Here is a 24,550-nt window from a genome sequence, read left to right on the forward strand (position 1 = left end):
ACTTGAATGGACCCGTGGGAGGTGGAACACTTACACTAACCACCGAACATCATCCAAAGTGGGTAACAATATGCTCATCAATGCCTGACCTGCCCAGTGCCAGTGTCCAAGACCAGGACCTTCGTTGAACGACAAAAGGATGTGACACACACTCAACCCTTTCTATAGCCAACTTTTATATTCGTTCAATCCTTCCTTTCCTTATATCGGAAAGAATGGAACCAAACAGAATCAAAGCGATGATGCGGAGATAAAATGTACTAAAAGAGTTCTGTGTGATTCGGCTTAATTCCAATGGAGTGGGGGTTGGTGTGTTTTGGTGGAGAAAGGATGGTGAAAGGACAATGAGCAATGGGGGTGTGTGATAATCTGGCCTTTTTGTCCACAACTAAATGGGATAATGAAGTGATTACACAGATACGTTGCTGAACTTTAAAGTTTCTCGTTGCCTCCCATCATCGTGTCGTCCTTCCTCCAACTTTCCACCTCCAACTTTACTAAACCAAGAGAATACAAGAGTTGATGAAGATATGTAAGTTGTACGTATATAGTCGTATATTCAGGGGGCACAAGGAGTTAATTAAGGAAGGGCCAACAACCAAAGTTTGTTGGACTTTACTTCTTCTTCTGGGGTTTTCCTTTACAGAGTTTTGCTTGAAGAACCGAGCCGAACCGAACCGAAGCAAGCGAAACGAAATGTTATAATGATCCTTGAAAAGTTTAGTTTTGTTATGGTTTGCATTGGACGTTTGTGTTTTTTTTTGTTTTGCTTGTTCTCTTTTTCAAATTTTTAATTTTTAACCAAGAACCGAGAAACGTCCTGTGGAAAACTTCAAGAATAAATCCTGTTTCACTCCTTTTTATTATACAAATCGGATAAGTTCATTAAAAATGAGATGGTCTTCAACAAGAAAGAAAAACTAAATCTTTTGTTTTTGTATAATATTTAAACAAAAAAACTGAATATTTTAAAAAATGTTTGCTAGTAGCCGGTGAAACTAAAGACAGGAAAGATGTCAAATCGATTAAAGAAGTTGTATAGATTTTAGTTGGACAGTTTGGTTGCGTTAAACACAAATTTTCGTGCAATGAAAGAAAATTTACAAAAATAAGTTTTTAGTCTAATTTTGAAGAAATGTTTTTGGACACGATAGTTTCAACGTTTTTTAAAACTATATTTTTATTGCTTAAAATTCAATCATTTAATTCGAAAAAAAAAACTAATTTTAAAGCAATAAAAGAACAAAATAATTATGAAAAAAAGAGTGCATTCAATTGATTACTGTAAAATTGGTTGCAATATTTTCAGTGTCAAATGCATTGCGATTGTAGATCTTGAAATACAATATTCAGATTTGATTCCCTTAATAAATCTTGTTTAAATTGCAATTCAACAAAATAATTATGAAAAAATATTCAAATAATAGAAAAGAATTAAAAGAACGCTCAAAAGAATGCAATCAATTGATTACTGTAAAATTGATTGTAATCTTTTCTCAATGTCAAATGCATTCCGGTTATAGATCTTTAAATCCAATTTTCAGTTTTGATGCATTGATTCCCTAAATAAATGTTGTTTAAATGGAATCATTTAGGGTTGTTTTCTTATTTAATTCTTCTAAGTGAAATGTATACAAACTTGAAATTTTAACTTTCATTCGTATTAGGACTTTATTAGTTGTGTACTCGAATACTATGAGTATGAGTAAAATTTAAAATAATTGATTGATTAGCTGCTTTTAGGAACACGTGAAGAAAATTTGTGTAGTTAATCATTTATTTTATTTCACTTCGAAAAAAAATTTAGTACATAATAGCATTCTTTTCGGAATATTCGGAATAAAGGGAAACTATAATTATCTTTTTTAAAGGAAAATAAAAATAAAGACATTTTATGTAAGAAGTTCCACAAGGATCCCCAAATCTGTTTGCCTACTGCTAAGCTATCTGTGATCAGACCCAGGGGCTCCCAAGTTGCTGAAACATCACTTAACCTCTATTGGACTATTTTCAGGAAAAACTAAATATTTCGATACCATTTTAGGTGCACAAAGAATGATCAGAATTCGTACTTTCCTTGCTGAACAACAACCTTTGCTGAACAATTTAAATCACATTCCCTGCGAAAGCCAAAATGGCAAAATATTTTTCAATTAGCGTTGATAGTACACCCCATCTGTCTCATGTTGATCAACTAACATTAATTATTCATTATGTAAAAGATCACGAGCCTGTTGAAAAGTTTTTGGACTTTATTCCAACTAACGAACATAGATCTGATTATTTAGCACAAACCATACATAAGTTTTTGGAGGATCTTGACATTTCGATTTCAGATTGCAGAAGCCAAAGCTACGACATCGCGGCAAATATTTCAGGAAGGTTTTCTGGTCTGCAGGAAAGAATAAAAGAAAAATGTAAATTTGCCACTTTTGTACCATGTGCATGCCGCTGGGTGTGTCTTAGAAGCAACCAAGTTCTTTGACGTTATTCAAAAATTGTATACATTTTTTTCGGTATCTTTTTATCGGTGGAGTGTTTACTGCTCATTTAGGTAAAAAAAAAAAGTTTTAAAAAGTCTTTCTCAAACATTAATCGCCTTATATAAAGGTTATCAAGGAATTGAAGAAGCTTTGATGTCTATCGCGAATGATTTAGGACAGGCACAAGAAGCCAGAGAGGAAGCATTTAATCATTGCAAAAAACGTCCAAACTTGAATTTACTATACTTACAGAACTTTTTGACTCTGTATTGCAAACAATTAATAAAACAAGTATGTACTTTATTTCAAAAACCAAATAAAACCCTGGATGTTGCAATAAATTTTAAATTTATAATTGGGTTCAGGAACAATTTTGATAACTTTGATTCATCAGCCAAACAAAAAAACTGGATTCCGAATAAAATGACATTTCTGAAAAGATAGGATGTAGAAGCTCACGCCAGATATTTTTTGACGGCTCTGGACTCTTAGTAATTCTGACTGAAAAGAAAAATTTAAAATTGAAAATTCTTTCCATTATCGACACACTAAGCGTTCATTTGAAACAGCGACTAGGTTCGTTTTTGAAGATTGGCCAACGTCATGACTTTTTTTCGATTCAAAAATCTGAATTCAGAAGGCTTAAAAGAGAACTGCAAATCTTTTGCTAAATTTTACACCGAAAATGTGAACGGAGATGAACTACATGTTAAATGGCTAAATTTAAAAGGCTACTTGAAAATTAGTCGACACGAAAATGAAAAAACTGAAAACATTCTAGAGCTATATAATTTTTTAAAAACCAATAAAATTTAAGATGAATTTCCAAATGTTGAAACTGCACTAAGAATTTTCTTAAGTATGGTTGTGACCAATTGCAGTGGGGAACGTTCCTTCTCTAAGTAAAAAAGAATCAAAAACGAACTCAGAACTACATACAATGATTCAAGAGAGATTGACATGTTTGTTGCTGAAATCGAAAGCGACATCCTCAGAGGCATCGATTTTGAAGATGTGATTAATGATTTTTCTAATCTCAAATCAAGAAAAAGACAGCTTTAATAAATAATCCTTTCTTTTACCTAAAAAAATATAGTGTGTGTCACTATATTGTTCTTTAAATTACATTCTCAATAACTTATTTAATTGTCTGTGATTTAAATTTTGTTTATTTTTGAATTTTCATATGAAATACTTATTTTTTGTTTTATTTTAACATTGTTTATGTTTATGTTTTAAATGCTGCAACTACTATTTATCCTTTAATGAATAAAAAAAATCAATTTATTTAAAAAATTAAGAGAATAAATATCAATTCAAAGTGATGTGATTTTTTCTGTATACCTTGATTGATATTTTTATATAAACATACAGGGCCCCCATTTTCGAAAAGTGCCAAGGGCCACCGAAAGGGTGAAGACGGCCCTGTCTGTGACAACTAAACTGTTTGAGTCAATCGTATGTAGTGTCCTTTCTTTTAACTCTAGTTCAATTATCTGTGATAACCAGCGTGGTTTTGTTAAAAAGCGTTCAACTGATACTAATCTGTTTTACATTACATAATATTGTTTTGATGTTTTTGAAAAACGTGAACAAGTTGATTGTATCTTTACTGATTTCAGCAAAGCCTTTTAAAATTATCGCAGCAAGGTTTTAACGACTATTTCAAAGATCTACTCATATTTTCAAGATTGACGTTTTAGTGTTAAATGTTGTAATGAGTGTTCAAGTTCTTTTGTTGTGAATTCTGGTGTCCCCCAGGGTATTCACCTTGGTCCTATTTTATTTTTTTTATTTATTAATGACGTGGTTTCGATCATATAAAATTCGTCTGTCCTAATATATGTACGCAGATGACATTCAAATTTATAAGAAAATTAACTCTTGTCTTCTCTTGCAAGAAGACTTAATATTATTCAGAGAATGGTGCAATAGTAATCGTCTTGTTTTAAATGTTGACAAATGTAAAACCATGAGTTTTACACGCAAAATCGTTTTTAATTACATGTTTTATTCTTGTCTTTTAAGTAGAGTATATGTATTTTCAGACTTGGGTGTTGTCTTGGATTATTAACTAACATTTAATGAACATATTAACTTCATAGCTAAAAAAGCAAATAGGTTTCTGGGTTTCATTTGGTCGTGATTTCCGTGTTGTTTTAAAATTACGTGTTTGTTTTAAAATTACTGTTTGTTTCATTTGTGAGACCAACCCTGGAATATGCCTGGACAGTATGGAGACCTTACTACGGCGTTCACGTCACAACACAAGACTTGAAGCCATTCAGAAAAGATTTTTGAGTTTTTGTCTACGATCTCTTCCTTGGTCTCATGATATTCAAACATTACCGCCTTATTCACAAAGAATTTCTCTCATGAATCTTCCTTCTTTCACAATTCATAGGATTTACTTGTAGTTTTGTTTTATTGTTGGATTAATATTTAACGAATTATATAATAAAAACTTTTCTTCCAATAAATACGATGAATGGAACCTCAGTATTGCCCGATCCTGAAAAAAGGAGATCATCTAAACTGCACCAACTATAGAGGAATCAGTGTACTTAACATCGCCTATAAAATCTTCTCTGCCGTAATATATGAACGTCTTAAGCCCATCGTCAACAACCTGGTAGGTATTTATCAGTGTGGTTTTAGACCAGGAAATTCCGCAGTTGATCAAATATTCACATTACGGCAGATCCTGGAAAAACTCAAGAACACCAAATCGACACCCACCATCTTCTCATCGATTTCAAGGCCGCATATGACAGCATCTACAGGGACGAACTGTTCAGAGCCATGTCTAGTTTTGGCATCCCTGCCAAACTCGTACGTTTGTGCAGGATGATCATGGAGAACTCACGCTGCTCCATAAAGGTTGGAAACAACTTAACAGAACCTTTCGATGTCAAAAAAGGTTTTATACAAGGTGATGCGCTGTCATGTGATTTTTTTAACATCGTGCTTGAAAGAATAGTGCACAGCTCACACGTCAACTCTAGAGGCACTATCATTCAAAAGTCTGTCCAATTACTGGCATAATATATGCTGCTGACTTTGACATAATCGGAAGAACTCAGCGTGATGTCAATGGGGCTTTTGTGAGTATTGAGGCAGAGGCTTCAAAAGTACATACTGTCTTCAAGAAAGGACATACAACACCGACGTCTTAGTCAAAACGTCACCATCGACAGACTTAACTTTGAGGTAGTCAAGGACTTCGTCTACATAGGCTCCGTTGTAAACGCAGAAAACAACACCAGCGCTGAGATCAAACGCAGAATAACTCTTGCTAACCGCTGTTACTTTGGACTAAGAAAGCAATTGAGTGATAAAGAAAACGAAGTTTAAACTTTATAATGAAACTAAATGTTTCCCGATGCTGGATTATAAATGCTATTATTTTTCACACTAAATGGAAAATTCCAATTGTATCGCTAAAAAATGAATGACCCTGTTGCTACAGTGTTTGCGTCGTAAAAAACATATTACAGTGGAGTTTTAGATTTTTTAAAATAAGAAATACATAGTTTACAGATTCATAATAAAGGTTTATGGTGGCTCGCTGAAAGTTTTTAATTTCGGTATAAATAAAAAAGTTTAAGAATAAATTTCTTGAATTAAAATATCTTGATGAGATCCATCACGCAAATCGCTATATCTCTTATTTTCTTTTTCTCAAAATGTGATATATCTTCTGTAGAGTAATGTTAAAGCTCTTTGTTCGATCTTAGTTAATTGACAACAATTTAACCCACTCTGATCTAACCAAATTTCAAGGATCAAAACATACACGACTTTGCATTATATTGCACCTTTTGAACATCTTAGTTGGCACGAAGTTGGAGGGCTGGTATATTATTCATTCAAAACCCTAAGCTTTGATATATTTACCAATTTAGCGGTTAATTTGAGTAAAATATCAACCCTAATAGGTCGATTGGCGGTATAAGCTCTAAACTGCCACAAAAGTGGGTAGGTTACATTTTGGTATGCTTCCAGGTGTTGGTTAATGTAGACTTGACTTTTAAATGCTCACAGTTGTTGGCAGGTAACTTTTCACGTAAAGCGTCGTCGTAGCTTGATGTTGTGTTGCGTTCGTTCTTCGTTATGGGCTTTCCTGACTCTGGCATCCACATCCGCTTCAGCAGGCTTCTGTTATTAAATTACAACACCATCAGGTAAAATGTTTATTTTCTTTTAATACTCCCCAGTGAGAGGGAGGGGGTAGGTGTGTTGTGTATGTTAGTAATAAGTAGCAGCATAAGTGTTGCAGGGTTGCAGGGGATTGGTGTGTGGCAGTAGCAGAAGAGGCATCGACTGAAGTTATGGTAGATTTATATGCTTGACAGGTGAGAGGGTTGTGCTTGTGTTTGGGGTGAAGTAGGTAGTACATCATATTATTAGTCCAGTCATTTTAGCTATTTTAAGCCCCAATCTGCGGAAAAATTCCTAGTGAGCTGAATTTTTGTATACACCTTTATTACGGCATTGTAATGAAGATGTGAAAAATCGACATTGATATCGTGCCGGCTAAAAAAGTTATAAAGGTCAAAAGGTCACGAAAATCAGTTTTTCGCAAATATCTCGCGATCTATTGGTCAGAGGTCAATAAAGGTCATTATAAAAATTGTTTGTCATGAAATTGTCTACAAAAAATGTCTCTTGCATTTTTCTGTAGAATTAACCGTTTTCGGAGTAGAGCACCGAGAACGTTTTTTTTACATGGTTTCCATCGAAGCCATAATCCATAATATGTAATAAAAGGTTTTTTTATTTACGGGCTGTATTTAGCTCACTTAAAAATTATTTCTTGATTGTAAAAGACGTTATTTTAGTAGAATTGCTCTTAAACAGTTTTCATAATGAGTGATACATGTTTTATATGCAAAGACGTGTTATCGGATGGTGAAGTAGTACAAGTTAGGCGTGGTCTTCAGACATTAAAAAATGGTAGTATCGCTAGAGGTGATGGTAATATTGAATATTTAAATACTATGACTTTTTTAAATGTTCATAGCAATTGTCGTAAAAATTATACGAACAATTTGAGTATAGCGGCTTTTAAACGACGCCAAGAAGAACCGAGTACATCAATATCTCCACGTAAGAAAAGAATCAGCTCTTTTGATAATGATTTCATTCGCGCTGAGAGACTAGGGTTATGGAATGATCATCTTACAAGTGTTCAGCGAATGCTTCCATATTTCCATGCATCTGGTCATTTCCTCTATGCTAAATCTGCACATTTATACTTGCAAGATATGATAGCTTTGAAAGACAAAATGGGACACCAAGACTATATAAACTTTACAAAAACATTTGCAGTGAGACGCACAGAAAAATTCAATTGTGGAACCTGGACAGACATGACTATTGAACAAAGTTTGATGAAGTCTATGAAGACTGAAGGAGGAGTTTCTCGAGGAAGGAGTACTCATGAAAGCGTCTTATCTAAGTGGATATATGGCATGCATGCGACAAATGCAATTTGTGAAGAAATTGAAAAATTTTGCGACCTTTCATTTGATACCACAGATCAACATGTAGACTCAAGAGATTCACGTATTGAAAGAGATAATACTGACATTAAAAAACTTGTAGAGTGGTTTGCTTTGCATAATCCTTTTTCAAGTTGCAATCAACTAGTCTCTGTATCAAAAGGAATTGTTGGCAATAATAAAATCAACTGTTATAATGCCAAAGAAAATGGTCTGCAGTCAATTAAAAAAATTATAGGAGTAAAATTTGACGAAGTTAAATTAAAACGCTCTGACAGAGTTCTTCCATTATCATCAGTAAACACTTCTATCATGGTTCATGACTGCAAGGTAACGATCGATCCGTTATTACTATTTCAACGAATTAGTTTAAATAAAAAATTTGAAGAAAATCTTTGTGAATATTCACAATACGAATTAAGTCCATACCCAACATCACTATTTGATAATGTTGGCATGAGAAAAACTCAAAAGTCAAAAATATACGGCTACTTCGAGCCAATTAATTATCAAGTAATTTGTGATAATACAACATACATAATCGATGGTGGATTACTTTTGCATCGTGTCGTATGGCAAAAGAATGATACATTTCATATTATCATTCACAAATATATTAATTATTTATCACATAATTTCAGAACAAATATTGTCGTCATTTTTGATGGTTACTCTGCTACCAGTAAAAATATCAAAGCGATGGAACAACTAAGACGAACCGCTGCTGTTTCTACATCTTGTGAAGTGCACTTCAATGAATCGATGGAAGTTCCTATCAGTCAAGAAAAATTCTTATCGAATCGATTTAAGAAAAGAAAATTAATTGAAATGCTTATTAAGAAGTTCGAAGAAGTTGGTATTGCTACAAGACAATCACGTGATGATGCTGACGTTTTAATAGTTGAAACAGCCATTGAAAAATCAAAAAATAATACTACAACATCGTCGTAAAGTTTCTTGTCTCACACTTTTTTACCGCTATTTTAAGGGTGTATGCTCAAGAGTTAGTTGCATTCCTCCCCTTAAACAGTATACCCTCGAGCCCAACTTCGATCGTACTTTTAAGTATAGAGATTCGTTCTTTAGCTGTACCACGCGAATGTGGAATTCCTTGCCACACTCTGTCTTTCCCAGACATTGCAATATTCAGGAATTCAAAACCAAAGTGCACTGACACCTCCTTTCAACCCCTCTCTCCTCTTCCTAGTGCTCACACTGTGTCTTTACATAATAAGGGTAGTAATATCCCCTTAAGTGTGCACTTATTATAATAAAAAATGAGTGACCTAGCCATAGACTTTTATAAGTGAGCTGACAAATTGCATTTGTCGCATGCATGCCATATATCCACTTAGATAAGACGCTTTCATGAGTACTCCTTCCTCGAGAAACTCCTCCTTCAGTCTTCATAGACTTCATCAAACTTTGTTCAATAGTCATGTCTGTCCAGGTTCCACAATTGAATTTTTCTGTGCGTCTCACTGCAAATGTTTTTGTAAAGTTTATATAGTCTTGGTGTCCCATTTTGTCTTTCAAAGCTATCATATCTTGCAAGTATAAATGTGCAGATTTAGCATAGAGGAAATGACCAGATGCATGGAAATATGGAAGCATTCGCTGAACACTTGTAAGATGATCATTCCATAACCCTAGTCTCTCAGCGCGAATGAAATCATTATCAAAAGAGCTGATTCTTTTCTTACGTGGAGATATTGATGTACTCGGTTCTTCTTGGCGTCGTTTAAAAGCCGCTATACTCAAATTGTTCGTATAATTTTTACGACAATTGCTATGAACATTTAAAAAAGTCATAGTATTTAAATATTCAATATTACCATCACCTCTAGCGATACTACCATTTTTTAATGTCTGAAGACCACGCCTAACTTGTACTACTTCACCATCCGATAACACGTCTTTGCATATAAAACATGTATCACTCATTATGAAAACTGTTTAAGAGCAATTCTACTAAAATAACGTCTTTTACAATCAAGAAATAATTTTTAAGTGAGCTAAATACAGCCCGTAAATAAAAAAACCTTTTATTACATATTATGGATTATGCCTTCGGGGGAAACCATGTAAAAAAAACGTTCTCGGTGCTCTACTCCGAAAACGGTTAATTCTACAGAAAAATGCAAGAGACATTTTTTGTAGACAATTTCATGACAAACAATTTTTATAATGACCTTTATTGACCTCTGACCAATAGATCGCGAGATATTTGCGAAAAACTGATTTTCGTGACCTTTTGACCTTTATAACTTTTTTAGCCGGCACGATATCAATGTCGATTTTTCACATCTTCATTACAATGCCGTAATAAAGGTGTATACAAAAATTCAGCTCACTAGGAATTTTTCCGCAGATAAAACCTAAAATGACTGGACTATATAAGGTTTCCCTCCTCAAACAAGCCACGGTTATAGCTTTGGCTTGTCATGGGGGTATGTTTTTTTAAGGGAGTTGCGTGATGTTGGCATCATAATATCCACCACATGACACGTCGACATGCCATTAGTGTCTGTTGTCTGAAAATCATTTAGACAGAGATTTATGACAAATTATGTCTCTTTTAATTAAGATGATGACTGAACTGAGGTAAGAGGAGCTGATGAAAGCTTCTTCCAGGCTGCTATCCATAATTATTCATGTTGTTTGCTTTTGTTTGTTTTGATTGGGCTTAACATAAGCTAGTGTGAAGGTAGTTTACTTATTCAAAAGTCTATGTTTTTATTGTAAATAGCTTGGTATAATGCATTTAGTTAATTAAGTTCAAGTTTAAGAAAAAGCTTAACAAAGAAAGATCTTAAGGGACAAGCTTCTATCTCCAGAGAATAGACTTTCCGTGTTATGGGAAAAGTTAAATCGAGAAAAATGAGATTTTGCATTTGAAGAATATGCAAAACTGATGAAAAACCAGATTTTCAAAATGAATACTTTAAAAGTAAAAAAAATGGGAACACATTGAACCCTGCTTGGATATAAGACTCAGCTCAACTAAAAGATTTATAAATAATTAATAACTAATAACTAATAACTAATAACTAATAACTAATAACTAATAACTAATAACTAATAACTAATAACTAATAACTAATAACTAATAACTAATAACTAATAACTAATAACTAATAACTAATAACTAATAACTAATAACTAATAACTAATAACTAATAACTAATAACTAATAACTAATAACTAATAACTAATAACTAATAACTAATAACTAATAACTAATAACTAATAACTAATAACTAATAACTAATAACTAATAACTAATAACTAATAACTAATAACTAATAACTAATAACTAATAACTAATAACTAATAACTAATAACTAATAACTAATAACTAATAACTAATAACTAATAACTAATAACTAATAACTAATAACTAATAACTAATAACTAATAGCTAATAACTAATAACTAATAACTAATAACTAATAACTAATAACTAATAACTAATAACTAATAACTAATAACTAATAACTAATAACTAATAATTAATAACTAATAACTAATAACTAATAACTAATAACTAATAACTAAAACTAAAATATTGATTTAATAGACTGAGAGTTGTTCATACAACAATTTCAACAGCTGTTTAAAAAGAAGTCTTTCAGAACTGTCAACCAAAACATAATAATCGTCAAATAGACCTAAAACATATATTGTCATGTTTTCGAATAACTTCGAACCTTTCTAAAAACTACCAACCCATAAATGAATTTCTTTAGAAGCTAATTGAAAAATTCTTCAAAGTTTTTTATGTTTTCATACATGTTAAAGTCATATCACGTCGTTGTTGTCGGTCGTTGGCAAATTGCTGCATCCATCATTGTAGCTGATTCCGAACAGTTTCCTTCCAAACTTCTTATTTTTCAAGATATATGAATGAATACATTGCTGTCTGACATATGATGCAGGCAACAGAAAGCAGCTGCACATTGTGTTCAATTTTTAAAAAAGAAAAAACAAAAATAAAAAGAGTAATGGCCCGAACAGCGATGTTGGCTGCCTGCATGACTGCAGTAAACCTCCTTCCATACATCGCCACATAAGAGCTTCACTGCACACCGAAGTCTCGAAGAGCTGAAACCCTTCACCAAAAATGGCTCGAGACAAAGTTTGCGGTGCAGAGCAAGTTATCGGTTGGAATTAATAAGGAGCTAACTTTAACTAATTTATGCCATCTGCCAAGGATGTTACGTCTTCAGATCACATCGCACTTTGTGCTATGCTTTATACTCTTGGGTGTTGGTGTTGGGCTTGTGTGATGTCGGTTTGTTTATTTGGAGGAGGTGGATCCGCCTGGGATATCCCAGTGGGAGACGTCATGACACCATAAGGGCGCTACTGCACTAGGTTGATAGGTAGGTATATCCTTCGTCTTGTATTCCCAGCCTCGCTCGCGCGAAGATAGATGAGAATGCTTATATTGAGTTCTTGGCTCGAAAATGTTCGCAGAGGTCGTAAAAAACAAAAACCAAAACTCACCAAGGAGAACCACATACATATATCGATTCGAATCGTATCGAAAACAGGGAAAAGGATGGTACCTTCCATCAGAGTATAGTGTGTGAATTTGCCATAAAAAAGAAGCAGCAAATGGAATGGCTTCGTGGCAAATTGATTGGTTTTCATCATCATTTAGATGTGATGGCAAGGTGTGTTAATGGAGATTGATTTTGTTTCTGTCTTTCTTTTTTTTTTTTTGCTCCATAGCTTGTATTTGGTTAAGGAGGTGGTTGATTCAATTGGATGACTGGATTGTTAGGAACTAACTATAGTTATAAAGGTATAAATAGAAGCTACAAATGCGTTTTAGGTAGGGCTCAAACATACGATTATGACCCATGTATATCATATTATGGCCAAACCTTAACAAGACATCAACACTATAATCTCGTTGTGGTTGTTAATAGAACGTCTTAATAATATGTGATAGATTTAATAAAGGATTTTTCAATAAGAGATAGTGTTTTAAATATTTCAAAATTTGAGCAAAATATCATTTTGAATATTCCAATATTTGAGCAGATGTGACTTTTGTCATTTATACTTGCTTGAACAAGGCATTATTATTGTTAAAATTGACTACAAAAATAGCGAATATTTTGCAGACACAGTTCGATACGTTGTTCGTTCGTTGTGAAGCACCTTTTTCGTCGGCAGAGCTTTAAGTCCTTTCGGCCTAATTTTCACAGCGCCCAATGCCTCTATCGCCCAAAATATTTTTCAGAAAAAAATACCACAAAGGTCAAAAGTAGTGTCGTATTTCCCAAATCAAGGACGATAACGCCAAAATTAATAATTAGAATATAGTCCAAAAGATGTCACGTGTTTCACATTTGGGCATACTGACAAAATTTTATTTATATTAAGCAGTACGATATTTTGAGTTGAGCAAGCATTAAACGAAAAAAAGTCGGATCACCCAAAAACTCGGAATACTAGAAAGCAAAATATGTAAGTCCAATTTTCAAAGAAAAATGAAACGAAACGGTGTAAGCTTGCTTACAGTGTGAGCACCCAAATCTCATACATAAAAAATAAAAATAAATTAGGTGGCGCAACAGTCCATGAAGACCCAGGGCCTAGTGACTTACAGCTCGCAACCATTCCTGTGTGCAATTAATTTTTTCAGAGATGGAATGGACCTACAGTTTATATGCCGAATCCTAACAGCTAAATTGAGAAAGCACTTTTCATGACAAGAATTACTCTTGGAGGATTTGTCAACTCCTCGCAAGAGGCAGTACCCTCGAAAAAAGTTAGGTGCCACAGACAGGGATTAAACCCTGACATTGACATTTTGTTGGGTTTATGACCATTTCTTAGTGATATTTTAAAAAATGTTGGGCTTTATGGCATATTTGGATTTAGAAGAAGAGGGTGAAAAGGCCTAACGGCGGCGCGGCGGTCGGCAAAAGTATATTTAGTAAACAAATTTTACCTGTTGGGACAATTTATTGATTTGAGGAATCCACGAATATTCTTATAGTAGTTGATTAAAACCCAGATTTGTCGAACTTTAACAAAAGGCATTTCACAAACGACGTTATGTTGTATTTTTAATTTAAGGACTTAAAGTTTTGTAACCACAAGAACTTCAGTGGAAAATGTACCTTCAGTTAAGATACCTATTTTCACCTTAAGAAGAAGAAGAACTGTCGTAATTTGAGGTCGGAAAATTCAAGAACGCATAGCTTTTCGATGCTTTTTTTTTCGACAACATGGTTTTCGTTCCTTTATTGTTGGAACCCTTACTTTAAAATATACTTTTTTTGTTATATTCACCTAAAAATAAAGTAAATCCTAAGATTTCCAAGAATTTAATAATATTGCCGAACCAATGCTTAGTGTTATTTTGAACCCTTGAACCCAACCTTGACGAAGTGAAGATAGCTATATCTAAACTTAATTCAAACAAAGCTGCTGGAGCTGACGGCATCGCTGCCGAACTATTCAAAGCAGCAGGCGATGACTTGGTACGGAGCATGAACCAACTCATCTGCAAAATATGGTCGGAAGAAAGCATGCCCGATGAGTGGAATCTCAGCATAGTGTGCCCGATACATAAGAAAGGAGAACCTCTAAACTGCGCCAACTACAGAGGCATCAGTCTCCTTAACATTGCGTATATGATCTTCTCTGCCGTATTATGTGAACGTCTGAAGCCATTCGTCAACAACCTGATTGGTCCTTATCAGTGTGGCTTCAGACCAGGAAAGTCCACTATCGACCAAATAATCACACTACGGCAGGTCTTGGAAAAAACCCAGGAGCTTCAAATCGATACCCACCATCTCTTTATCGATTTGAAAGCCACGTCTGACAGCACCTATAGGGAAGAGCTCTACCGAGCAATGTCTAATTTTGGCATCCCTGTCAAACTTATCCGTTTGTGCAAAATGACGATGGAGAATGCACGCTGCTCTATCAAGGTCGGAAAAGATCTTACCGATGCATTTGATGTCAAAAAAGGTTTTAGACAAGGCCATGCACTGTCATGCGACTTCTTCAACATCGTTTTGGAAAGAATTGTGCAAAACTCAACCGTCAAAGCACAATCTTCCAAAGGTCCATCCAATTACTCGCATATGCAGATGATATTGACATAATTGGAAGATCAAAGCGTGATGTCAGTGGAGCGTTTTTGAGCATTGCGACGGAAGCGAAGAAGATGGGCTTAGAGGTCAATGAGGGCAAGACCAACTACGAGTATATGCTGTCATCAAAAAAGGACACTGAACAACGACGTCTTGGACAAAACGTCACCATGGGCAACTTTAACTTTGAGGTAGTTAAGGACTTTGTCTACCTAGGCACCGCTATGAATGCCGACAACGACACCAGCGCTGAAATCAAACGATGAATAACTCTTGCAAATCGCTGCTTCTTTGAACTTAGAAGGCAATTGAGAAGTAAAGTCCTCTCTCGATCATCTAAAATCACCATCTATAAGACACTCATCATCTCGGTTCTCATTTATGGCGCTGAGGCCTGAACCCTGTCAAAGAAAGATGAGAGCGTCTTAGGATTCTTCGAGAGAAAAATTCTTCGGGTGGTTTTTGGTCCCGTACGCATAGATGGAGAATGGAGGAGAAGATATAACGACGAACTGTACGGGCTGTACAGCGATACTAACCTAGTTAGCAGAATTAAAGTCTAACGGCTTAGATGGCTAGGTCATGTAGAGCGAATGGACATCAACGCTCCAGCACGGAAGGTCTTCGAATCTAATCCCGAGGGACGGCGCAGTAGAAGAAGACCGCGACTCAGGTGGCGCACCCAGGTGGGAGAGGACCTCAACCAACTTGTCGTGCGAAACTGGAGACAGCTAGCTAGGGACCAAGCTGGCTGGACACGCATGTTGCTTGATGCCCAGGTCCGCCCCGCACTGTAGCGCCACCTTAAGTAAGTAAGTAAGTATGTTTAATTCAACTAAATGAAATTGATAATGTCTTTACGAAAAAGATGCCTCTAAATTGTCGAACAATAGTTTTCAATTTGTAAATTATTTCGAAAACCATAGAATGGAATGTATCAATAGTCAATAAACCATTTAATAATTTGATATTTTGCTCCTGATATAAGGAAATATCAATTAATGCTGGTTTTGAGACAAGTAGAACAATGCACATTCGTGTAGTGTGGCTTAAAATAAGAATCTCTCTGCTTTACAGTTAGAAAAGCAATACCGATGACTATTACTCTACAAGTCTAGAGTATTTCTTACGAAAAAAGTGAAAGTCTTCACTTAAAAGTGGAATCCTTACATATTTTTGATAAAATCAAGAAAAACAATGTACCTCAAGGCTTTGTATTTTCTTTGATATTATTTTGTATTTTGCACTATTGACAGAACATATTTTAAATTGGACAACAAGTACCCGACTATTAACCGACAACGATGTTAGGATAACTATAAGTCAGCATCAACAAATTACGAGTCTTGATAATTTTTTATTTCACCTGAACTTCTTCAAAAAAAAAAACAGTATGATCGAGAAAAAATATGTAAGTAAGATCAAGCATAGGGTTTTCCAATAAAAGATTTTATTTGGAGTATTCACTTTTCACATCTAAGGCTATCATCTTTTAATTATATTTGACAAGCAAGAACAACGTTATTATTGAACATAGAACGATACACGCTTCAAGGGTGTAGAACTCTGCAACAAAAGTTTATTAAATGTTTTATTTATCGAAGATGTTATCTTAAGATTTGTTTGCTTTAAGTTTGAAAATCCAATTGTGAAGGACATGTAGACGTAAATGCAGGAATTGGCTATACAGAATTTCAAGAAAAGGGTATGTAATAAGATGCCATAGGTTCCCTTAAAAAATGCAATAAATAAACCTCTCAATAATTAAATAATTGCAATCAAACAAAATATATATTGCCTTCGTTCTGTTCCTTTGAAATACTCGTACTTATGAAAATTTGCTGAAATTATATTGATATAAATTTAAAATTTAACTAAATACTCTCTTTAAAAATTCCAAATAAGATCTTAAAGTCCAAAACTTACAAATAGGACCTTAAAACAAAACGTATACAAACATTTAATGTAACTCTTGAAATACCACACAAAATATCCTTCCAACATGAACACAATAAACGATACACCACTCTATCCATATACGTTCTTGGCCCATCAGTCCAAGCCGGTCCTAGTACATGCGAGTATACCCATCTTCATCGTCAGAAAATTCCAGAGCCGAACCTCCTCTTTTGATAGCAATCAATTATCACACCTTAGAGAGTTAACTGAACATCTTGTAATTGTTTAAGACCCCGGAAAACTTAATTTTCTCTCGCTTTTGCTTTCGCTTTGCCGAAATTGAGTGCGAAAATTACTCCTAAATACCCATAAGGATATTATAGTACCCATACACTTTGTACATAGCCAAAGCTCCAGAGCAGACCTTGGGTCGTTCATGAATCCTGCCAATAGATTCAAATAACAAAGTGTTATAGCCCAAGTACCTATAGTATACATCCTATATCCTTATATCTACCTACTTCCTAATTCCCATTCCCTGTTCTTTCAGATCCGAGGGTTGAATGTGTTGTGTATGTCATAGAGGATATGTTATGTTTGAAGGAATGTGGTGCGTTGGTTGTGAGGATGTCGATTTCGGTTGTCTTTGCTTGAAGCCATTAAATATATACATATAAATAGGTATAGATTCTGTGTCTTAGGAAATGGATCTATAAGATATAGTGAGCTTATACTTCTACTTCATCCAAAATAATAAAACCAAAACCATCAGGGTGGTTTGGCAATTTATTTGCATTATAAGTTTGTAGGGAATTCGCAATAGCAAATGGCAAACGGTAACAGCAATGGAAAGAGAGCGGCATTCCGCAACGCATGCAGAAGGATCAAAGGCAATACATAATTCGATGAAGAGCCAATTTCGGAATTTCCCTACCGTCCAGAGATCCAGTTTATCACACTGTTAATCGTCTTCATCACATAGAGAATTCAATTGCTTTCACCTTTGGAATATTTTATGTAAATTTATGTCCTTAACCATATAATCCTACGATAGCTAAATATCCTTCCTGTTCCGAATTAAACTTATTTCCGCACATCCGCATCGAACTTCTTTTTTGTTGCTGCTTGAAAAGCCACACTATACAATTTTATGTAATTAGCGAAAAGAACAAAGATATCCTTTCACGTAAAACAAGAGTCGTATCCACATCCTCCAAATAGCTTTGGATAGAAAAAAAAAAACAAAATTTTATTCCAAAAGGTAGCGGAAGAAGATGGGTGTCCTTTATCCAGTATCTCCGCACACAAATCCATGAACTGCTAACAAATTGGCAAAGTTTTCTAATTTGATTTTGTGATTTCATTCAGCAGCATTGTTTAATGCAAAGACATCATTATATATGTGTTATATGTGTAGTCGAAGCTTGTAGGTATATCCAGGATCATGAGGGGTTTTTATGTCGAAGGATTAACAGAATATATATGTATGTACATACATTTAACACTAGGAATTAGTCTCGGGGATAAGTTTTCCTATGTCCTGTCGGTATTGTTTTTATGTTCCATTTGTCTACGTTCTTAAAGGACTCTTGTTAGCTTTTGTACTCTAAGTAGGATTATCAGAATCTTATATAGATGGGATATAAACTTTTGTGTACATACAGACATTTCTACTCCTTCCGACGCACAAAGCAGCTCATTAGAGAAAATGGTACAAATTATATTGCAAACTAAATATCTTTATAGCTTTTCCAGGAGGGCAAACAATGATCACTGAATTAAGAGTATTTTATCTTATAGGAAAAAATTCTTAGAACATTTTCAATTAAAATAAAAAAAGCTTTAATTTATAAAACTAAAATCAGAGGAAGTACAAATTTCTAAAAAAAAAATTCAATTGTAGTTTTTAAAAGTCAAAAATTGATTAAGATCTTTTATAAAAATGATAACTTGACGTCTTCTTATTTTTGATCTAAGAACAGCGAATTTACAGCACTAAGGGCGTTAAAAATAAGGAAAATGTTCTAAAATTTACGAAGGAATTCAATGAATGCATGGCTCCATTAAATTTATGTTAAAATTTTGTAAGGGGATGTAGCTCAGTGGTAGAGCGTTCGCTTTGCATGTGAAAGGCCCCGGGTTCGATCCCCGGCATCTCCAATTAGTTTTTTTAGACATTAGAAACAAAAGTGTAGTGGATTATTCAAAATAAATAAAGCTATAGTGGTAAGTAATAAAAAATTAACTTCTGTTTTTAATTGACCTTATTTAATAAGTTGCGTAAACAAATTTAAAACATTTTCTTAACTTAAAGTTGGCTTTTAAATTTTGGGACTGTTAAGTTAACTAGGAATGGGCTTAAAAAGATCAAAACTTTTAACCAATTCAACAAAACTCGTTATTAATTGGTTATTTAAATTAGTGTTGATGTTTAACTTAATACCATTTCTAATTTCGGAATGAAAGTTCGAATCTCAGCCCACAATGGTTCCTTCATATCAGATTTTTAAAATTTGTCTTTTAAAGTAAAGGGGCAAAGTACAACACAGTTTTTGATATAATAAATTGTACGATAATCTTGTAAAGTACAAGGCTTTATTTTCTAGATACAATTTAAATGATTCTAGTATACAAGTTCCTAGAAACCTTCAATATCTATGAGTCTTCGTTTGATTTTGTATGATGCTTTGAGAAATCTTGAATTTGATGTTTTCTTTGATTTCTAAAAAGATGTGTTGGGGTTTGTTTTTAGTACTGATGAATTATTCTGAACTTCGATTTCATCTTTCTGCTCAAATGTTAAAAACGGCTATTTTTGAGATTGTGTTTATATTTTTTAATATATTTCAAAAGCTTTTTAAAACGTTAAAAACAAACATTACTTTTAAATAGTTCAGACTTTCTCTAAGATCTTAAAATGTAAAGTAGGTATAAATTCACAACTTATATTCGAAGTTTTTATAAAATACTATTTTAATTTTCGAATTTGAAAAATTAGTATTTTGAAATGCCTTCACAACTCGTGGAAAGAGTGCAATTTGAGCGGCAGAAACAAGACTTTTCCAAACAGTGTAATTAGGCAAATTTGTTAAAATAAAAATTTAACATTTATTGGAGTTAGATTCTCATCCATAGAATCTTAAACATGATTTTAGGGCTTATATTTTAATGTTTGCGTATACGTATGTCTACAACCTATAAATCTATATAGTTTAATAGATCATAACATCAAAACATTCAGAAAGGGCTATTTAAAAACTTCATTTTACAGTAGAAACTAAGTCCTATCAAAAATACAATTACAAAACACAGGTTACTCCTTTTTTGTATTACATGCTTTTCAAAGTTTCTTAAATGACAATTTAATTTATTGCAAAAAGTAATAAATTCAAAAGGCCCAATGTAAGGGAAGGTATTCCTATGGGTTCTGTTCCAGCTTTTTTTTACTACACATTGTATTTGCTTCCATACTAAAAGTTTTCACGAGCAACGAATAATTTGTATTTAAACGAAAGAAGCGGGGTTATAAAAACTCTCGACAAGTCTCGAGTCACCTTTTTCAAATAACTTTCCTTATATATAAATACATTTTTGCTTAGTTCTTGTTAGGTCTCTCGATTTGAAGAAAGTTACAAAAGATAATAGACGGTCTTTCTTCACTTCTAGTTGAAAGCAAAAATGTTCGTTCTCCGTGATTCTCATTCATTCGAGTCATAAAAAGGAATGACAATTGAGATTAAACTGCTCACACCATCCGCTACTGATCATCATTAAACACTAATTAAACTTAAAAAAATATACTTTAAAACTTAACTAAATACCTAAGCAGTTCTTATCAATGTCAAAGCTCGTTTCTCCAAATTGTACAAAATAAACATAATTATCTTTGAGCTTATAATAAATACCACTAGACGGATTGAGATTAAAGTTTGAAAACAGCGATGTGGCTCATTTTATTGAAAATGGTTAAACTTAAAAGAATTTTATTTAATCAACATTCTATTTATTTTTTAAGGGTTGGCAAAATTCAACACAGCCAACTGCCTGGAATTGCCATAGTTAAATATGAATACATGTGTATGGTTTATCTTTTTTTTCTTATAACAAATAATACTTCAACTCTTAACTTTATTGCCAAATAAATAATTGAATTTAATTATTCAAAGGCAATATGTCTTTTTCGCCTCTCTCTGATTCAAACATCAGTTAACATGTTGAGGGTAATGGAAATACACCAAGTTTTTCTCATCTTAAGCAATTTATTTGTGTATTGTAAAGTTAAAATGTTGAATTAAGAAAAATTGTATATCAGAAATTATTCAATACAATCAAAGATTGTTAAAATAACTTCATAAAATCCATACCCAATCAATTCTGAATGGTAAGTAAACCATTCTGTTATAAATATAAAGTTCGTTTTATTTCTTCGAAAAAAAATTCTCAAAAATACATACGAGGAAATTGCATTTATCTTCCCTTTTCGTCGGTTTTTGTTGGCATTTATATTTTTCAACAAATAAAACTGTTTCTGTTGTATACGAATTTGAACATATATGTTTGCATGTGATGCCAAAACGCGTTTCTGTCAAGTTGTTTTATATGAATGCAAATGAACTTCAACTATATGTAAACTGACTGACATCTCCGCAAACAACTTTAATGCTAAAATATTTTGAAGCTTACACATTGCAACTGCAATTTGTATATTTCTGTTTTATTTTGTTTTGTTATATTTTTATTTTTTTTTTTATTGTTGATATATGTATTTACTTGAAAATTTTTCATTTTTCATTCTGATGTCTGTCATTGTATTTCAAGTACAAGAAATTGCATTTGAAGGCTTTTGGCATATGAAGATGATAAAGAGATGAATGAGAATGAGATAAGAGTAAAAAATATTCAACATTTATTGAAAATGGTTTTTTAAAACGAATTCCCTTCCTGAAGGTTTTCATATGTTAATAAAGGGTTATTATATATGCTGCACTATTATATTCAAGACCTTCCCTCACAATGAAAATTCATTCGTGTGAACAAGTAGTTAATTTTATTTCTTAACATTTTTAAACAACAACATTTTTGTGAATTGATAATAATTACATAGAAAAAAAAGTAAATTAAATACTTTGAAAAATATTTTTCAAAAATCTAAATCTAATCGAAATAATTTCCAAAACAAATACCACCGAAGCAATGGCCAACATAAAACCACAAAGATACAAAACGCCATCTAATTGCTGTAGTCCAATAGTGATTTGCTTTGGTGGTCTTTTAATTCTGAAAAATGAGAAATCTATAGCCTGCTCCACCCAGTTGTCCATCAGGCCTACGGCATTCGTTCTTAATATAAACGTATTCAATCGATCAGCTAAGAACGAATGTTTTGTCAAGTAGATGCACACATTCTGATGCATAAAGGCCTCCTTCAATGTTTTCAACACTCCAATCTTCCGACCCTTTCCCAAATAGTCCAAGATAAATTCAATTGGGGCGGCTGTGAATAATTTTTCGTTCTTATTTTGTTCCAAATATTGAAAAACTTCAAAATTGTCAATATTTTCAAGGGTTATTTTCTTAGCTGGCATATCTTTGAATACTCCCATGTTTCCCATTTCATTCCAGCCGTGACGATTTAAAACAAAAGTGTAGTTTAGTTTAATGAGTTCATCAATGGTTGAGGGGGGTTTCAGAAAAATATTATTTCGAATGAGGTGATAGATTATGGCCCCGTATTTCGTCCGGATAACCAGGACAAACAATACCCATGTGGTGATGAAAATCCTTTTGGAATTCTGTATTGGCTCAGCAGATGGTGGGGTACCCAAAGTGTAGGCAAGATAATTCAGACATATATTGGGCTTATTTGTTGGGATGAACTTCCAAAACGCAGCTTGAAATCTGGTCCAAATGTAAAACAGTGTTATGGTTGCAAGAAAGGCTGCTAGCAAGGCCTTGGCAGCTTCGGGCTCAAATGGAAACCAAAGAGCTAAATCAGGTTTGAAGTTCGTTGAGGAATCCATTAAGATGGGCATATTTTTAGATTGTAAATATGTGTCTGTAGCAGTGAGCACTCGACTGCGATTTTCCGAGAACCATATGCAACCAATACTCAAGTCGGCTTCTTTCTTTCGGAGCTTTCGGAAAAAAGAGATATTAAAAGTTTGAATGACATTTCTCCCAGAAAAATTAACTCCCACTCGAAGAAATAAGCTAACTCTGAATAGATTTTTTCAGTGGGTCTTATTCTAATCTCTATAAACCTAAGTAGAGTAAATTAAAAATTAAATTCATCTTCACTGACTAAATCGTTGTCAGAACTAAGGTGGGAGATAGTTCGTTTGGAGTTAATTCTTCTCAAATAAACATAGTTCAAAGAGTGTCAAGAAACACTTACCATTTCGACAGCTCCAGTACTAAGATTTCCATAGATAACCCCTCTAAGTTCGTTTTTTGGTGGCACGACAACTTCGATATCGAAATTCATTTTTAAACTTAACTGATTCAAAAGTTTTCCTTCAAATCCACCAATTATGTCTCTACCCTTTTTCGTTAAGTCCAGCGTTAAGTACGGTGCAATATCATAAGTTGCCACTCTCAATGGACAATCGAACAAATCTTGAAGTTTTGGTGGAAACATTTGTTTATTCCTCATTTTACCATTTTCAAAACGATTAATTTCCACTGGAATAACTTTTCGACAATGCGTTTTGGCAAATGGAAAATAACTGTAGATAATTATTTCACCAGATGATTTTTGAACCTGAATATTGACATTAATGATATAATTCTTCCAGCAGTAATCGAATATTATTTGCATATCATCAAAGACATACTGATCGTCAGTTTTGAGAAAAATATGATAGAACTCATTGATGTCATAGTTTTGAACTTTGGAGGCAGGATCTATTTTTCTATGAAGAAGAAAAAAAAACTCAAGGCGTTATGTTTTTTTTTCTAGATATACTTACAGAAAAGCTTGCCATGAATCTATCAACATTATATTATAAAGTCTTTCGCCATAAATTGTTGGTCCAACTGATTTACCGTTCAATACAATATGCGTTTTTATATTAAGTCGTTGTTTTCCAAAAAGTAACCGCAAGAGATCGGAATAAAATTCAATAGTATTAGATCGTTCGTTTGCCATCAGAAGAAAAAATGAAGCACTTTTTGGTTTGATGAATTTCTCGATAACGTATATAAGAGAATCTGCAATATCCAAATTATTATCAAGTTCGGTAAAATTTCCATTGGAACTTATAAGGTAATATGTAAGTAGTGGAATAATATTCATTTCTACGAAAACAACAAAATTCGAAGAGGTCCTTAACCATTAACGCTATAAATTGAAGTAATGATACAAAGTTTGTCGTCACTATTGAAGTAAACTCTATAATAACCAACTTATGGAAAACACTCAAAAGACTTCAAATAATTATGTCGGTAAAAGGTAAACAGAAAGCACTCAAAAGTGAAATTGATTATTGGATAAGGGCTTTTAAAATTACATTGACAAAACAATAATAATTAAAAGAAAGAA

The 24,550-nt window shown here is 33.4% G+C and overlaps 1 protein-coding gene and 1 non-coding gene across 2 annotated transcripts; one reads left to right on the plus strand and one right to left on the minus strand.

Annotated features, from left to right (window-relative positions):
* Positions 1-10,413: 10,413 nt before the first annotated feature.
* Positions 10,414-24,304, minus strand: LOC129944778 (uncharacterized). Its single transcript, XM_056054442.1, has 4 exons — positions 23,979-24,304; positions 23,405-23,921; positions 22,194-23,144; positions 10,414-10,521 (listed from the first exon to the last, which is right to left on the minus strand). The coding sequence occupies exons 1-4, from the start codon at positions 24,302-24,304 to the stop codon at positions 10,414-10,416; spliced, it is 1,902 nt and encodes a 633-aa protein (XP_055910417.1).
* Trnaa-ugc (transfer RNA alanine (anticodon UGC)) lies at positions 19,099-19,170 on the plus strand. The gene has a single exon. It is a non-coding gene; the product is annotated as a tRNA-Ala (tRNA).
* Positions 24,305-24,550: the final 246 nt, after the last annotated feature.

Source organism: Eupeodes corollae, chromosome 2 (assembly GCF_945859685.1).
Source record: "Eupeodes corollae chromosome 2, idEupCoro1.1, whole genome shotgun sequence".
NCBI lineage: Eukaryota > Metazoa > Arthropoda > Insecta > Diptera > Syrphidae > Eupeodes > Eupeodes corollae.

Bases quoted from the DNA above. Each gene is read 5' to 3' on its own strand.
- LOC129944778 (XM_056054442.1), bottom strand. From the start codon at position 24,304: ATGAATATTATTCCACTACTTACATATTACCTTATAAGTTCCAATGGA. The intron at 23,922-23,978 runs GTAAGTATATCT...TCTTCTTCATAG, and splicing joins GATTCATGGCAAGCTTTTCT to AAAAATAGATCCTGCCTCCA. The intron at 10,522-22,193 runs GTATTTGTTTTG...AATGATTTTCAG, and splicing joins TGTTGGCCATTGCTTCGGTG to ACAACAGACACTAATGGCAT.